Consider the following 12,648-nt stretch of genomic DNA (forward strand, 5'->3'; position numbering starts at 1 on the left):
TTCTCCCAACATTCTCATCTTCCCCATCCCCTCATCACCAAATTCTATCTTCAACTGGGGACAATTTACAGTGGTCAACTAACCTATACATTTTTCATCATGGGAGAAAGGAGGAAACTGGAGCACCAGGAGGATATTCACAGTTATAGAGTAAAAAGGCCTTTCGGCCCAACTTGCCCACACCGACCAACATGTCCCATCTACAATAGCCCCACCTGCCTGAGTTTGGCCCACATCCCTCTAAACTTATCCTATCTGTCTATCTGTACCTGTCTAAATGTTTCTTAAACGTTGCGATAATAAAATAGAGATATTTATAGTTAAAATACAGCTGAAAGCTGCAAACTTCACACTATCAGAACTGGAAGTCAAGTTTGATCCCGTCACCAAAGCTGTGAGGCAACAGCTCTGCAACCTGTGCCATCTGCCTCTGTGCCACAGCTGTCATGTCGTATTAGGAACAATTAGGAATATTTGAGAGAATAAAAAATGAAGTTTTAAGCATAAAAATATACTCAGTAAACTTTTTTTTAAACCAATGGACAATCTGACCAATTCTAGTTCAACACATGTTGCTCTTTTCTCTACACCCATTTATGGATTACCCAATTAGTTTGGAGATGATCTATTTCTAATTGGGCATTCACCCAACAATTCTTTTGAGATACTGTAGAATATTGTCCAACAGTACTAAATAACACGCAATAAAATCTTTAAATTACATGATTCAGTATTAGTTCCTCCCACAGTCTCTTCAATCGGTAAAACTTCTTTATCTTTATTACGCATGGTTTTCGGCTGTTTGGAATCTTTCAACGCTTCAGCGGTCGTTGATATTTTCAATGGTCCCTCAATTTCCTTTAAACAGAAAATTAAATGTAGAATTAACCACACTGCCGTATTACACATTTCAAAATAATCCATAGAGCTGAAAATGCTTGAGCACAACAGGCAAGTTCTGACAATAAATGCTTTGATTTAAATTTCTCTCACATAATCAAAATATGGTTCTGGCTCGGCGAACAATCCTGCTCAGGTGGACGGAACCTACCCCGCCCACTCATACACAATGGCTGACAGATATTATGTCCTGCCTAAAGCTCAAGAAAATCAGGTGCTCACTTCAACGTTCAAATGGAAGGTTTCAGAAAACGTGGGGGCCTTTTTTAAATGCATTCCGGGCTTTGTAAATGCTTGATCATTACGTACAGTTTAACAATCTACCCATTCACTTATCGTGGATTATTGTTGTGACAGGCTGATATTTGCATATGCTCACTGGCAGTGACTGGGGAGGGATACTTTTTGGTATCTCGTTTTGCTTTTATTGTTATTGTCTTGTTATATGTTGGCATAAGTTGCTTTTTATTTATTCTTTTCGTACACTCTGTCTGTAACAAATGGACAACTTTGCACTTTATGTCCTGAAAACTAAATAAAAAAGATTTTGATTTTTTTTAAAAACATGTTTCTAAGGTTTCATGACATTGCACCACCCACCCAAATTCTACTTCAGAATAACTAATTTTACAAATGTTAGCCAATACAATAAAAAACATTTTTTAGAATCAGTTTGCTGTATTACTTTACATTAGTGTCTGACCGAAAAACACAAGTAAACTTGAATAAATGTTTGGAATACAATTGGAGAGTCAAACAAAGTCTACTCTAATGCTCTCCAGCACTCCACATCTACTCTAATGCTTTCCAGCACTCAAACCTATTTCAAAAGATTCTCAGCAGATGTGACCAGGTTTACTTATCCAAGAGTGTTGGAGTAACTAAGTGGATCAGGGAGCATCGCAAGGAAAAATTGATGTGATGCTTCAGATCGGAACCCTTCTCAGACTTCTGAAAAAGGGTCCCGACTTGAAACGTCACCTATCCATGTCCTCTAGAAATGCTGTCTGACCCAGAGTTACTCCTGCACTTTGTGTCCTGTTGTGTAGATCAGCACATGCAGTTCCTTGTTTCTACATATACAAGAATTGAAACAATTTTAATACAACCAATTGAGGAAAGGCAATAACAAGACTACAAGGATTTGAATAACTGTTTCTCTCCACAAATACTGCCTGAGGTTTTCCAGTATTCAGTTTTTATTTCACACCATCTCCAACCATAGATATGCAAACTACAATTCATGAGCCTTCTTTAGCCTACAAAATTCTGCTACTGTGGGTCATAAACTTGCGTTAGCTTAGCCGTACTCTTCCTTTTGTAAATTTTTAAGTTTATTTTTTGAATATGGTGAGACTGTGTACTTGTAAAGTCCAGACACTGGTACCATCATCTCATCTATTCCAAAGGGAACATTAATATCTGCCTAGACACAAAATGCTGGAGTAACTCAGTGGTCAGCCAGCATCTCTGGAAAGAAGGAATGGGTGTAGTTGCGGGTCAAGACCATTAGTCTGAAGAAGGGTCTCGACGCAAAACGTCACCCATTCCTTCTGTCAAGAGATGCTGCCTGACCCAGCATTTTGTGTCTAGCATTTTTACTAGTTACTCCAGCATTTTGTGTCTACCTTCGATTTAAACCAGCATCTGCAGTTCTTTCCTATACAGGTCTCTGGCAGCAAGCGGCCGTTCCAAACACTCCAGGCCGCTGAGAGTGAGAGTGTTCCTCCGACGCCGGAGCTCCATCATCCGGCGAGAGGGCCTGAAACATCGGGCCGCCGTCGCGGCGACTGCGGAGGCCTCAAATAAGCCCCGACCACGGGTGAACAAGAGGAAGAGGACTGGACTTTGCCGCCTTCCCTCACAGTGGGAAACATTGTGGGGGATGTTTTTATGTTTAATGTCAAGTTCTTTAATGTTGTGTTTTATTTTTATTGGTGTGCTGCAAATGGCAACTCAAATTTCACTACACAAAAAATGGTGTATGTGACAATAAATGTCCTTTGTCCTACATTAATATTTGCCTGTGGCAGCAATTTGAGAAACTCAAAAAGGGGCAATAAAATTAAATGAAAATCTATTTTGAAGTTGTGATGGAGGGTCCTCACTGTTTGTATTTCCACAGATGCTGCCTGACCTGCTATGTATCTCCAGCATTTTTTTTTTGAGACAATGGAACTAAAATTTGTACATAGCCTACCATGCCACATGGCTTCTAAGCTTTTCATGTTTGTTACACAGTACATATTTCTGATACAGATATCGATTTTTATATTTGGATTGGTATATCTGGAAAGCAGAATTAATTCAAGTTTTGGTTTAAGCAGAGAAAATAATAAATGGAATGCTTTATGTAAACAGTTTTCCCTTAAGTGAACCAATATGACAACAGATTGACAGTGTAGATTATTTCCAATGGCTAATGTATCCATACCTGTTTCTTTGGAGGCATGACAAACGATGCAGGCCCAAGGGTTAATTCAAACACTTTTTCAGAGTATGGGACGGTTTTCTCTACATTCTTACGAAATTTGGGATCCCACTTTGCATATAATAAAGTGCCACCAAGGCCACCTCCAATAAACAGGATACTTCCTCCTACAATTTTGCCCACTGTAGCGCTACATATTTGAAGACAAAAAAAAGCACACTGTTGATTACAAATGATATAGCTTTCTATACATCACAATAGTCATTCATTGAAAATAGTAATTTTCTGTCCTATTATCCGTTACTGAATGCAAGCACCAATATACACTAAACAGCAGGGCCAGGAAAAATCTTTCTCACACCATTTACAAGCTTAAGATTGCTCAAATAAGTTACTTTCAACATAAAAACTGATTTTTTTAAATTTAAGCTAATTTTGCACTTTATAAAATAAAGACGAGTGATGCAGAATCTTTATTAGTTAACCTTGTAGTGCCAATATTTACTCTGACAAGTTCAATCTCATCAAAAGAATCCAGCACAAATGCATCAACCATAGTTCATGGAAAATACCTGCAACGCCCAAAAGGAAGGCAAAGAATAAACCAAGGGTTTTCCCTGAAATGGGGATGGAGGAACTAGATAAATGGATGAAATTCAATACCAGTGAGATTATTTCATAGCTGCATCTTTACTATTTAGGCCAGGATCAGATCTTATCTAATTTTGGCCGATGCATTGCAACAAGGAATACGCACATTCATCTTGGGAATATTTTGCTTAGATTTTATTTAGAAAAAGAAAGTATATTTAAATGATGTACCACACAAAGGAAATAAGACTTTTTTTGTTTAATAAAGACAACAAATAATAACTTTTACAAATTTAATAGAAGATACACACCCAGCATTACTCCCAGTTTTATATCCACGGTACTGCTGCAAAGGACGGAGCTGTGATTTACCACAAAGGCACTTCTGTGGAGGGAAGAGAACATTTATTTAAACGTTCTTTTCAGATTTAAACATAATAATTAAAATTAATATATTACAGACTGGAAGAGACAGATTTATTATACTACTTATTAGAATTGCCCAATTATTTACTACTTCCAAAATGCAATGTCATAAATAGCAGAAAGTATGACACAAACATAAAATGCAGTTCATCAGCTGCTTGTAGCTAGCTCTTTAATCGTTACACATTTGTTTACAAGTCAACCTTTCCAACAAAATATATACATGCACAATTAAAAAGATATCAGGTTAGAGAAAAGCTGGTTAAGTGGCCCAAGTATTAGCAAATGAAGTTTAAATTACAAGCTGTTCAATATTGCATATAATTAGGAAAGAAAAGACCATTTTGGCCTTTATTGTAGCTGTTTGGAAGTTGGAAATAGGGAAATATTGTTACAAATATACAGGATGTTGATGAGGCGATTAGAGAACTGAGCATAGTTTTTAGTCGCCTTATTTAAGAAAGGATATGCTAGCACTGGATGGAGGCCAAAAAATATTTGTTATGTTAATTCCAAGTCTCAGAGGATTGTCCAATTACAACCGGCCAATAAAGAAGAATCTATATTCTCTGGACTTTAGAGAAGTGATGGGTGATCTTAATGAGGCAGAAAGATTCAAGATTCAAGATTCAAGAAGTTTATTGCCATGTCAACAAGTTGATAGGAATGTGTCTTGGTTCGCTCTCAGACAGATACAATACAGTACAATACAACCACCACATACACCACAATAAATAATACAGACAATACCGTACGAAGGACAATATATACAGGAAGGACAGGACCCAGCAGCGTCATGTTAAGCGTAAGTGCAAGTGCAAAAGAAAGTGCAGAGTGATTAGTGTAAATTCAAATATCTGATGGCTTGGAGGTAGGTGCTGTCTCTGAACCGAGATGTTTTACTTTTAATGCTTCTATATCTTCCTGATGGGAGGAGATTAAAGAGGTAATGTGCCGGGTGAAAGTGGTCTGCTATGATTTTTTTGGCCTTTCTGGTGAGTCTTGTTGAGTAAAGTGATGTCACTGAGGGAAGTCTGCTGCAACCGATGATCTTAGAAGCTCGGCGCACTATTCTCTCCAGCCGAATCTTATCCTGCGAGGTTGTGTGACCATACCAGACAAGCATGGAGAATGTGAGTATGCTTTCTATGGTAGACCTATAGAAGTGGGTCATGGCTGGTCGACTGACCCTGAATTTTTTGAGCTGCCGCAGGAAGTTGAGTCGCTGGTGGCACTTACTGATTATGAGACTGGTGTTGAGCTCCCAGAAAATACCAGGGACACAAGGAACTGCTCTTTAATCGTTACACACTGGAATCTTGATCGAAAAACAAAGTGTTGGAGTAACTTGGCAGATTGTGTAGCAATTGTGGAGACAATGTAGCAAAATGCAAAAGGCTGGTGTGATGGATCAGCCATGATCTATCATTGAGTTGCAGGGCAAGCTTGAGGCGTTAGGTGGCCCAATCCTGACCCTGTTTTCTATGCTCTTGCGTATTATTTCCCTAAACACAAGCAAGAATTGACCCAAACTGCTTAATGTTTTCAGGTATCACAAACAAACCTTCCAAGGAGCCTTGCTGCATACTGGCTATCACAATTACAACCTTTAATTGGTAATATAAAATAACCAATTAATATTACAGGTGAAGTCTCACCAGAGCTCATATGTAATTAATTATGGAATAAATTAAATAATTATGGAAATCGGGATAAGCGTGTGAGACATTTAGCATACTTCAGAATTCCAAAAGTGAGGAGAAATGACGGTAGATGGAAACGAGAACTGAACGGACAACAACAGCCAGAGTGCTTGGCGAACATTGGCCGTTTGCTCACTACTTTTCATCAACAGTAAGGCATTATTTGTGTTTTTTCTTGATTCCTTTGGCATCTAAAAAGTTTCAGAAGTGATAAATCTGGCTGTAATTTTTTTTAAATCGCCCATGGTTCTCGTGGGTTTTTACATACAAAATGAAAACGCATCTGAAGAAAAATTTACAGCCAGATTTATCACTTCTGAGAATTTTTAGATACCAAAGGAATCAAGAAAAAATACAAATAATGCCTTACTTGATGAAATGCAGTGAGCAAACGCGATAATTCCCAATATTTTCAATGTTTACCAAGCATTTTAGCTGCTGTAGTCCCTTCTCGCTTCTCTATACCTTCATTTCGCTTCACTTTTGGTATTCTAAAGTTGGGTACATGTCTCTCACACTTACCCCAACGCCCACAGTTTTTTTCAGCGCATAAATTCAACATTTTGGCGGTTTTTAACAGGTTGGAAAGTACGCGTTTCTAGCATTAATAACATATACCGGAAGTGACGGATGTCTTCCAGATGGATTTAGCGGCTCCGTGCGTCGAGCCCTATGACCCAGTGACCTTCCGTGCAACCCCCCTATACTCTTATACACAAATTTCTTGAAGTAAAGGTTAATGCATAACATGTAGATGCAACAAAACTGCAGATGGTTTCCAAAAAAAAAAGTGCTGGAGTAACTCACCAGGTCAGGCAGCATCTCTGGAGAACATGGATAGGTGCTGTTTCAGGTTGGGACACTTCTTTAGACAGCGAGTCATGTATTTATCCCTAATCATGTATCGATACATTGTAAATGGCTCGATTGTAATCAGGTATTGTCTTTCCACTGACTGGTTAGCAAGCACCAAAAGCTTCACTGTACCTCAGTCGGTACACAGCACCTCGGTACATAAACTAAACTAAACAGAACTGAACTGAAAATATCTTTGTTCTCCAGAGATGCTACCTGACCCACTGAGTTATTCAAGTATTTTGTGTATTTTTCGCCAATGCAACACGCTTTCCTGTACCATACAGGTACAGCAATGAACTTTCAGTGATTGATATTCAAGGATACCTAGATCCCTCTGGATACCAACCTTTCAATTTCACGGGTATAAAACAACTCTGCCTTTCTATTTTATTCACCAAATGAACAAAATCATATTTCTACATTACATGCTATCGACCATACCCATCTTCTTAAATCACCGAGAAGCAAACCCCACCACCTTGCATCCTCTTCACTATGTGCACGAGCACTCTAGCACCATTTAGTTTGCATCATCAGAAAGTGTTGTTATATTACACGACCCCCCCCCCACCATCCATATCATTCATAGGCATTGTGATAAGTTGGGGCTCCAGCACTGATCACTACAATGCATCATTAGTCACGGTGGCACAGTGGTAAGAGTTGCTGCTTTACAGCAAGTGCAGCGCCGGAGACCCGGGTTCGATCCCGACTACGGGTGCTGTCTGTACGGGGTTTGTACGTTCTCCCCGTGACCTCCGTGGGTTTTTTACGAGATCTTCGGTTTCCTCCCACACTCCAAAGCCGTACAGGTATGTAGGTTAATTGGCTTGGTAAATGTAAAAATTGTCCCTAGTGGGTGTAGGATAGTGTTAATGTGCAGGGATTGCTGGTTGGCGCTGACAAGGTGGGCCGGAGGGCCTGTTTACGCGCTGTATCTCTAAAATAAACCCATCAACCCTTACTTTTTTCTGTCCATTAACCAATATCAATCCATGCCAGTGTATTACCCCCTAACTCGTGTGCTTTAATTTTGTCTAATAACCTTGTGTAGCACCTTGTAAAAGGCCTTCTGAAAATCCCAAAATGCCATTTTCACTGCTCCTATATAAATTATTCCATTACTTACAATATCAAACAGCTCTCAACAGTATTCTTTAGATACTGTGCCCTCCCCCCATTTGGGATACAGCAATGTCATGTAAATGAAACTAGCCATGTAGTTATTTGGTTGCATATCCTTTGCATGCAATGACACTTTGAACTCTGCGATTCATGGACATCACCAGTTGCTGGGTGACTTCTCTGGTGATGCTCTAACAGGCCTGTATTGCAGCCATCTTTAGCTTATGCTTGTTTCGGGGGCTAGTCCAGTTTTCTCTTCAGCATATAAAAGGCATGCTCAATTGGGTTCAGATCGGGTGACTTGGTCACTCAAGAAATTACTATTTTTTAGCATTGAAAAACTCCTTTTTTGCTTTAGCAGTATGTTTGGGATCACTGTCTTGCTGTAGAATGAACTGCCGGCCAATGCGTTTTGAGGCATTTGTTTGAACTTGAGCAGATAGGATGTGTCTATACACTTCAGAATTCATTATGCTACTACCATCAGCAATTGTATCATCAATGAAAATAAGGGACAGTACTTTCAGCAGCCATACATGCCCAGGCCATAACACCCCCACCGCCGTGTTTCACAGATGAGGTGGTATGCTTTGGATCTTGGGCAGTTCCTTCTCTCCTCCATACTTTGCTCTTGCCATCACTCTGATACAAGTTAATCTTCGTCTCATCTGTCCACAAGACCTTTTTCCAGAACTGTGGTTGCTCTTTTAAGTACTTCTTGGAAACAGTAACCTGTCATCTATTTTTGCGGGAAACCAGTGGTTTGCATCTTGCAGTGTAGCCTCTGTATTTCTGATCATGACGTCTTCTGCGGACAGTGGTCATTGCCAAATCCACACCTGACTCCTGAAGAGTGTTTCTGATCTGTCGCACAGGTGTTTGGGGATTTTTCTTTATTATAGACAGAATTCTTCTTTCATCAGCTGTGGAGGTCTTCCTTGGCCTGCCAGTCCCTTTGCAATTATTAAGCTCACCGTGCTCTCTTTCTTCTTAATGATGTTCCAAACAGTTGAGTTTGGTAAGCCTATGGTTTGGCTGATGTCTCTAACAGTTTTGGGATGTACACTCCGGAGGGGACGTAAGTGAGACTACGCTCACAAATCTGCCTCTTGGGGTTATGCAGGAGAGGGGTGCGTGGTTCGCCCCTGTGTAATAACCCTGTATAACCTGGGAGGGCAGCCCGAGTGCGAATGCAACCCATACATCCAGGCTGAGGGGGACCGGACCGCGATTCATTAGATTGTCACTGCTGAGATTTCTGCATGGACCAGTGGAGAAGGGAGAAATAGTGTAGCTAACTCCAGTAGCAATTAGCTTGTTGTGCCAGAGACCCGGTTCGATCCTGACTACGGATGAAACGCAGGTCTGTATACACGCAGCAGCCCGGCTGTCGAGAATGTCTTTCTCGAGTGACCTATGACCTGGACATGCGCAGTCGGAATACCGAACTCGCTTATTCCTACAGACAATAGTGCAGGAGTAGGCCATTCGGCCCTTTGAGCCAGCACCGCCATTCAATGTGATCATGGCTGATCATCCCCAATCAGTACCCTGTCCCTGCCTTCTCCCCATATCACCTGACTCCGTTATCGTTAAGAGCCTTATCTAGTTCTCTCTTGAAGGTATCCAGAGAACCGGCCTCCACCGCCCTCAAAGGCAGAGAATTCCAGACTCACAACTCTCTCTGTGAAAAAGTGTTTCCTCATCTCCGTTCTAAATGGCATAACCCTTATTCTTAAACTGTGGCCCCTAGTTCTGGACTCCCCCAACATTGGGAACATGTTTCCTGCCTCTAGTGTGTACAAACCCTTAATAATCTTATACGTTTCAATAAGATCCTCTCTCATCCTTCTAAACTCCAGAGTATACAAGCCCAGCCGCTCGATTCTCTCAGCATATGACAGTCCCACCATCCCAGGAATTAACCTTGTAAACCTACGCTACACTCCCTCAATAGCAAGAATGTCATTCCTCAAATTAGGGGACTAAAACTGCACACAATACTTCAGGTGTGGTCTCACTAGGGCCCTACACAACTGCAGAAGGACCTCTTTGCTCCTATACTCAACTCCTCTTGTTATGTAGGCCAACATGCCAACAAACAGTTGAGTTTGGTAAGCCTATGGTTTGGCTGATGGTGCAGGAGTAGGCCATTCGGCCCTTCAAGTCAGCACCGCCATTCAATGTGATCATGACTGATCATCCCAATCAATACCCCTTTCCTGCTTTTTCCCCATATCCCTTGATTCCGTTAGCCCTAAATCATTAATTCCTTCATTCAGAAAGAAAGTAGATCACATGATTTTAACCAATAGTTTGGTCAATCATATTACTGCGTTTAATTTTTTTGATTCCTCGATTCCTTTAGCCCTAAGAGCTAAATCTAACTCATTCTGGAAAACATCCAGTGAATTTGCCTCCACTGCCTTCTGTGGCAGGGAATTCCACAGATTTACAACTCTCTGGGTGAAAAGGTTTTTCCTCATCTCAGTCCTAAGTGGCTTACCCCTTATTCTTAAACTGTGGCCCCTGGTTCTGGAAATTAGGATCTTACTTCACAATAGAGAAAGTAAACTTTAACTTTATTCCCCTCTTCTATTTTAAATCCAAACTTGCCATTGCCTCAAGTGCTACTTGTTGATGTGTCTTATCTCACCTACACGTTTTACTCTTCAAATTACAATATGAAACAAATTGCTCTGAAATGCATGAAGAATAAATTGTCAATAATGGGTCAACATTTATACACTGTGTAAGAAAGAACTGCAGATGTGCGTTTAAATCGAAGGTCGACACAAAAAGCTAGAGTAACAGCGGTACAGGCAGCATCTCTGTAGAGAAGGAATGGGTGACATTTCGGGTCGAGACCCTTCTTCAGACTGATATCAGGGGAGTGGGCTGGACAGAGATAGAATGTAGTTGGACACAGTAGGACTGGTGGGAGAACTGGGAAGGGGGAGGGGATAGAGAGGGAAAGCAAGGGCTATTTGAAGTTAGAGAAGTCAAGTTCATACCGCTGGGGTGTAAACTACCCAAGCAAAATATGAGGCGCTGTTCCTCCTATTTGCGCTGGGCCTCAATCTGACAATGTAGGAGCCCTAGGACAGAAAGGTTAGATTGGGAATGGGAGGGGGAGTTGAAGTGCTGAGCAACCGGGAGATCAGGTAAGTTAAGAGGCACTGAGCGGAGGTGTTCAGCAAAACGATCGACGAGCCTATACTTGGTGTCGCCGATGTAGAGAAGTTGACACCTGGAACAGCGGATACAGTAGATGAGGTTGGAGGAGGTGCAAGTGAATGCTTTTCAATTTAACCGCTTGGTGCCCTGAATTAATGTATCACAACTATTCTTAAATACTAAAAAGGGTTGTTGGAAAGTTCTGAAGTGAATGAAAATAGGTCCAAGAATCATGCAAAGTTGCCAAATGACAAGAATGAATTGTCAATAATGGATCAAGGTTTAAACACAGCTTTTCAATTTAACTGCTTGGAGCCCTGAATTAACTTATCTGAAATACTAAAAAGGGCTGTTGGAAAGTTGTGAAGTGAATAGGTCTGAGTCGTCGCCGCCTGCCATGCTCACACACAAGGTCACACCGTTTCCTCGCTAGAATTGCAATCTCATAAAATGCACATCTCTTTCGATGTGCTTGTCTGGATGGGAGCGTATACGATTAAACCCGACATTTTGGCCGAATTTGCATCGACTTTGCATTTGCTTCGCTTTTGCATCGATATTTCCAATTAACAAAAAACGCCTCCCCTCCTCCCATGATTGCGCCTCAACCTAACCCGGTGCTCTTACCCAGCCGACCCTGACCGGGAACCCGCCCCCTCTCTCCGCTGATTGGGCGACGGTCCCGCTCCGTCAGCGAAGGGGGCGGCGGATTGGTGCAGACGCCCGTCCATCACGCACACCCTCCCCCCAAGCCACTAAGTTAGGTTGAATTAGCGGCCTGGCTGCAGCCCGATTCATTACCACAGAGGGCAGATAAAAGCACCGGCCCGGCCCGACCCGACCCGGCCGCTGGGCGACAGCAACCCTCCCCGCATCTAGCAAACACACACTGCGAGCAAGAGGTGTGTATGAAGGAGCTGCAGATGCGGGTTCACAGCAAGACGGAGCCTCCAGTCGATGGCGGCGGCGGCAGGCGACCGGCGGACGGTTCTCTCACCTTTAACGGCGGAGCCACTTTCCTCGACGCCCTCAACATGTTTTTAACCACGGACAACCTGCGCTTGTTTCGTCAATAAAGTAAAAGCTGCAGCGCCGTGTAGATTAGAACATTTTCAGTGGAAACGTGAGGGGAGAGGGGGGGAAGCCTGCGGCCTTGTTCCGTCCTCTGCGCCGAGAGGCGTCAACTCCAATAGTCCCGGAGTCCGCTCGTCCGCCCCACTGCGCCTGCGCACGCCGCCGCCGCGCAACCCAACTTGCTCCCCCCCCCCCCCCCACACACACACACACATGCACCAACCAAACTCTACTGTGTAAATGCACACAAAATGCTGCGGTTACTCAGCAGGACAGGCTGCATCTTTGGATAGCAGCATAGATACTGCCTTTCCCACTGAATTACAACAGCATTTTGTGTCCATCTTCGGTGTATATGCAGTT

The 12,648-nt window shown here is 42.1% G+C and overlaps 1 protein-coding gene across 2 annotated transcripts in view; it reads right to left on the bottom strand.

Moving 5' to 3' along the window:
- The window catches only part of immt (inner membrane mitochondrial protein), a 43,667-nt gene extending 31,227 nt beyond the window's left edge, over nucleotides 1-12,440 (bottom strand). For both annotated transcript variants that reach the window (XM_033034938.1, XM_033034928.1), the window contains exons 1-4: nucleotides 12,209-12,440; nucleotides 4,234-4,307; nucleotides 3,335-3,521; nucleotides 723-858 (exon numbers count right to left, since the gene is read on the bottom strand). In XM_033034938.1, the coding sequence (XP_032890829.1) occupies nucleotides 723-858; nucleotides 3,335-3,521; nucleotides 4,234-4,307; nucleotides 12,209-12,247 (436 nt within the window). In that variant the 5' untranslated portion in view covers nucleotides 12,248-12,440. The remainder of the gene's footprint in view (nucleotides 1-722; nucleotides 859-3,334; nucleotides 3,522-4,233; nucleotides 4,308-12,208) is intronic.
- Between the last annotated feature and the right edge of the window lie 208 nt (nucleotides 12,441-12,648).

The sequence above is a fragment of the Amblyraja radiata genome, chromosome 1 (assembly GCF_010909765.2).
Source record: "Amblyraja radiata isolate CabotCenter1 chromosome 1, sAmbRad1.1.pri, whole genome shotgun sequence".
NCBI lineage: Eukaryota > Metazoa > Chordata > Chondrichthyes > Rajiformes > Rajidae > Amblyraja > Amblyraja radiata.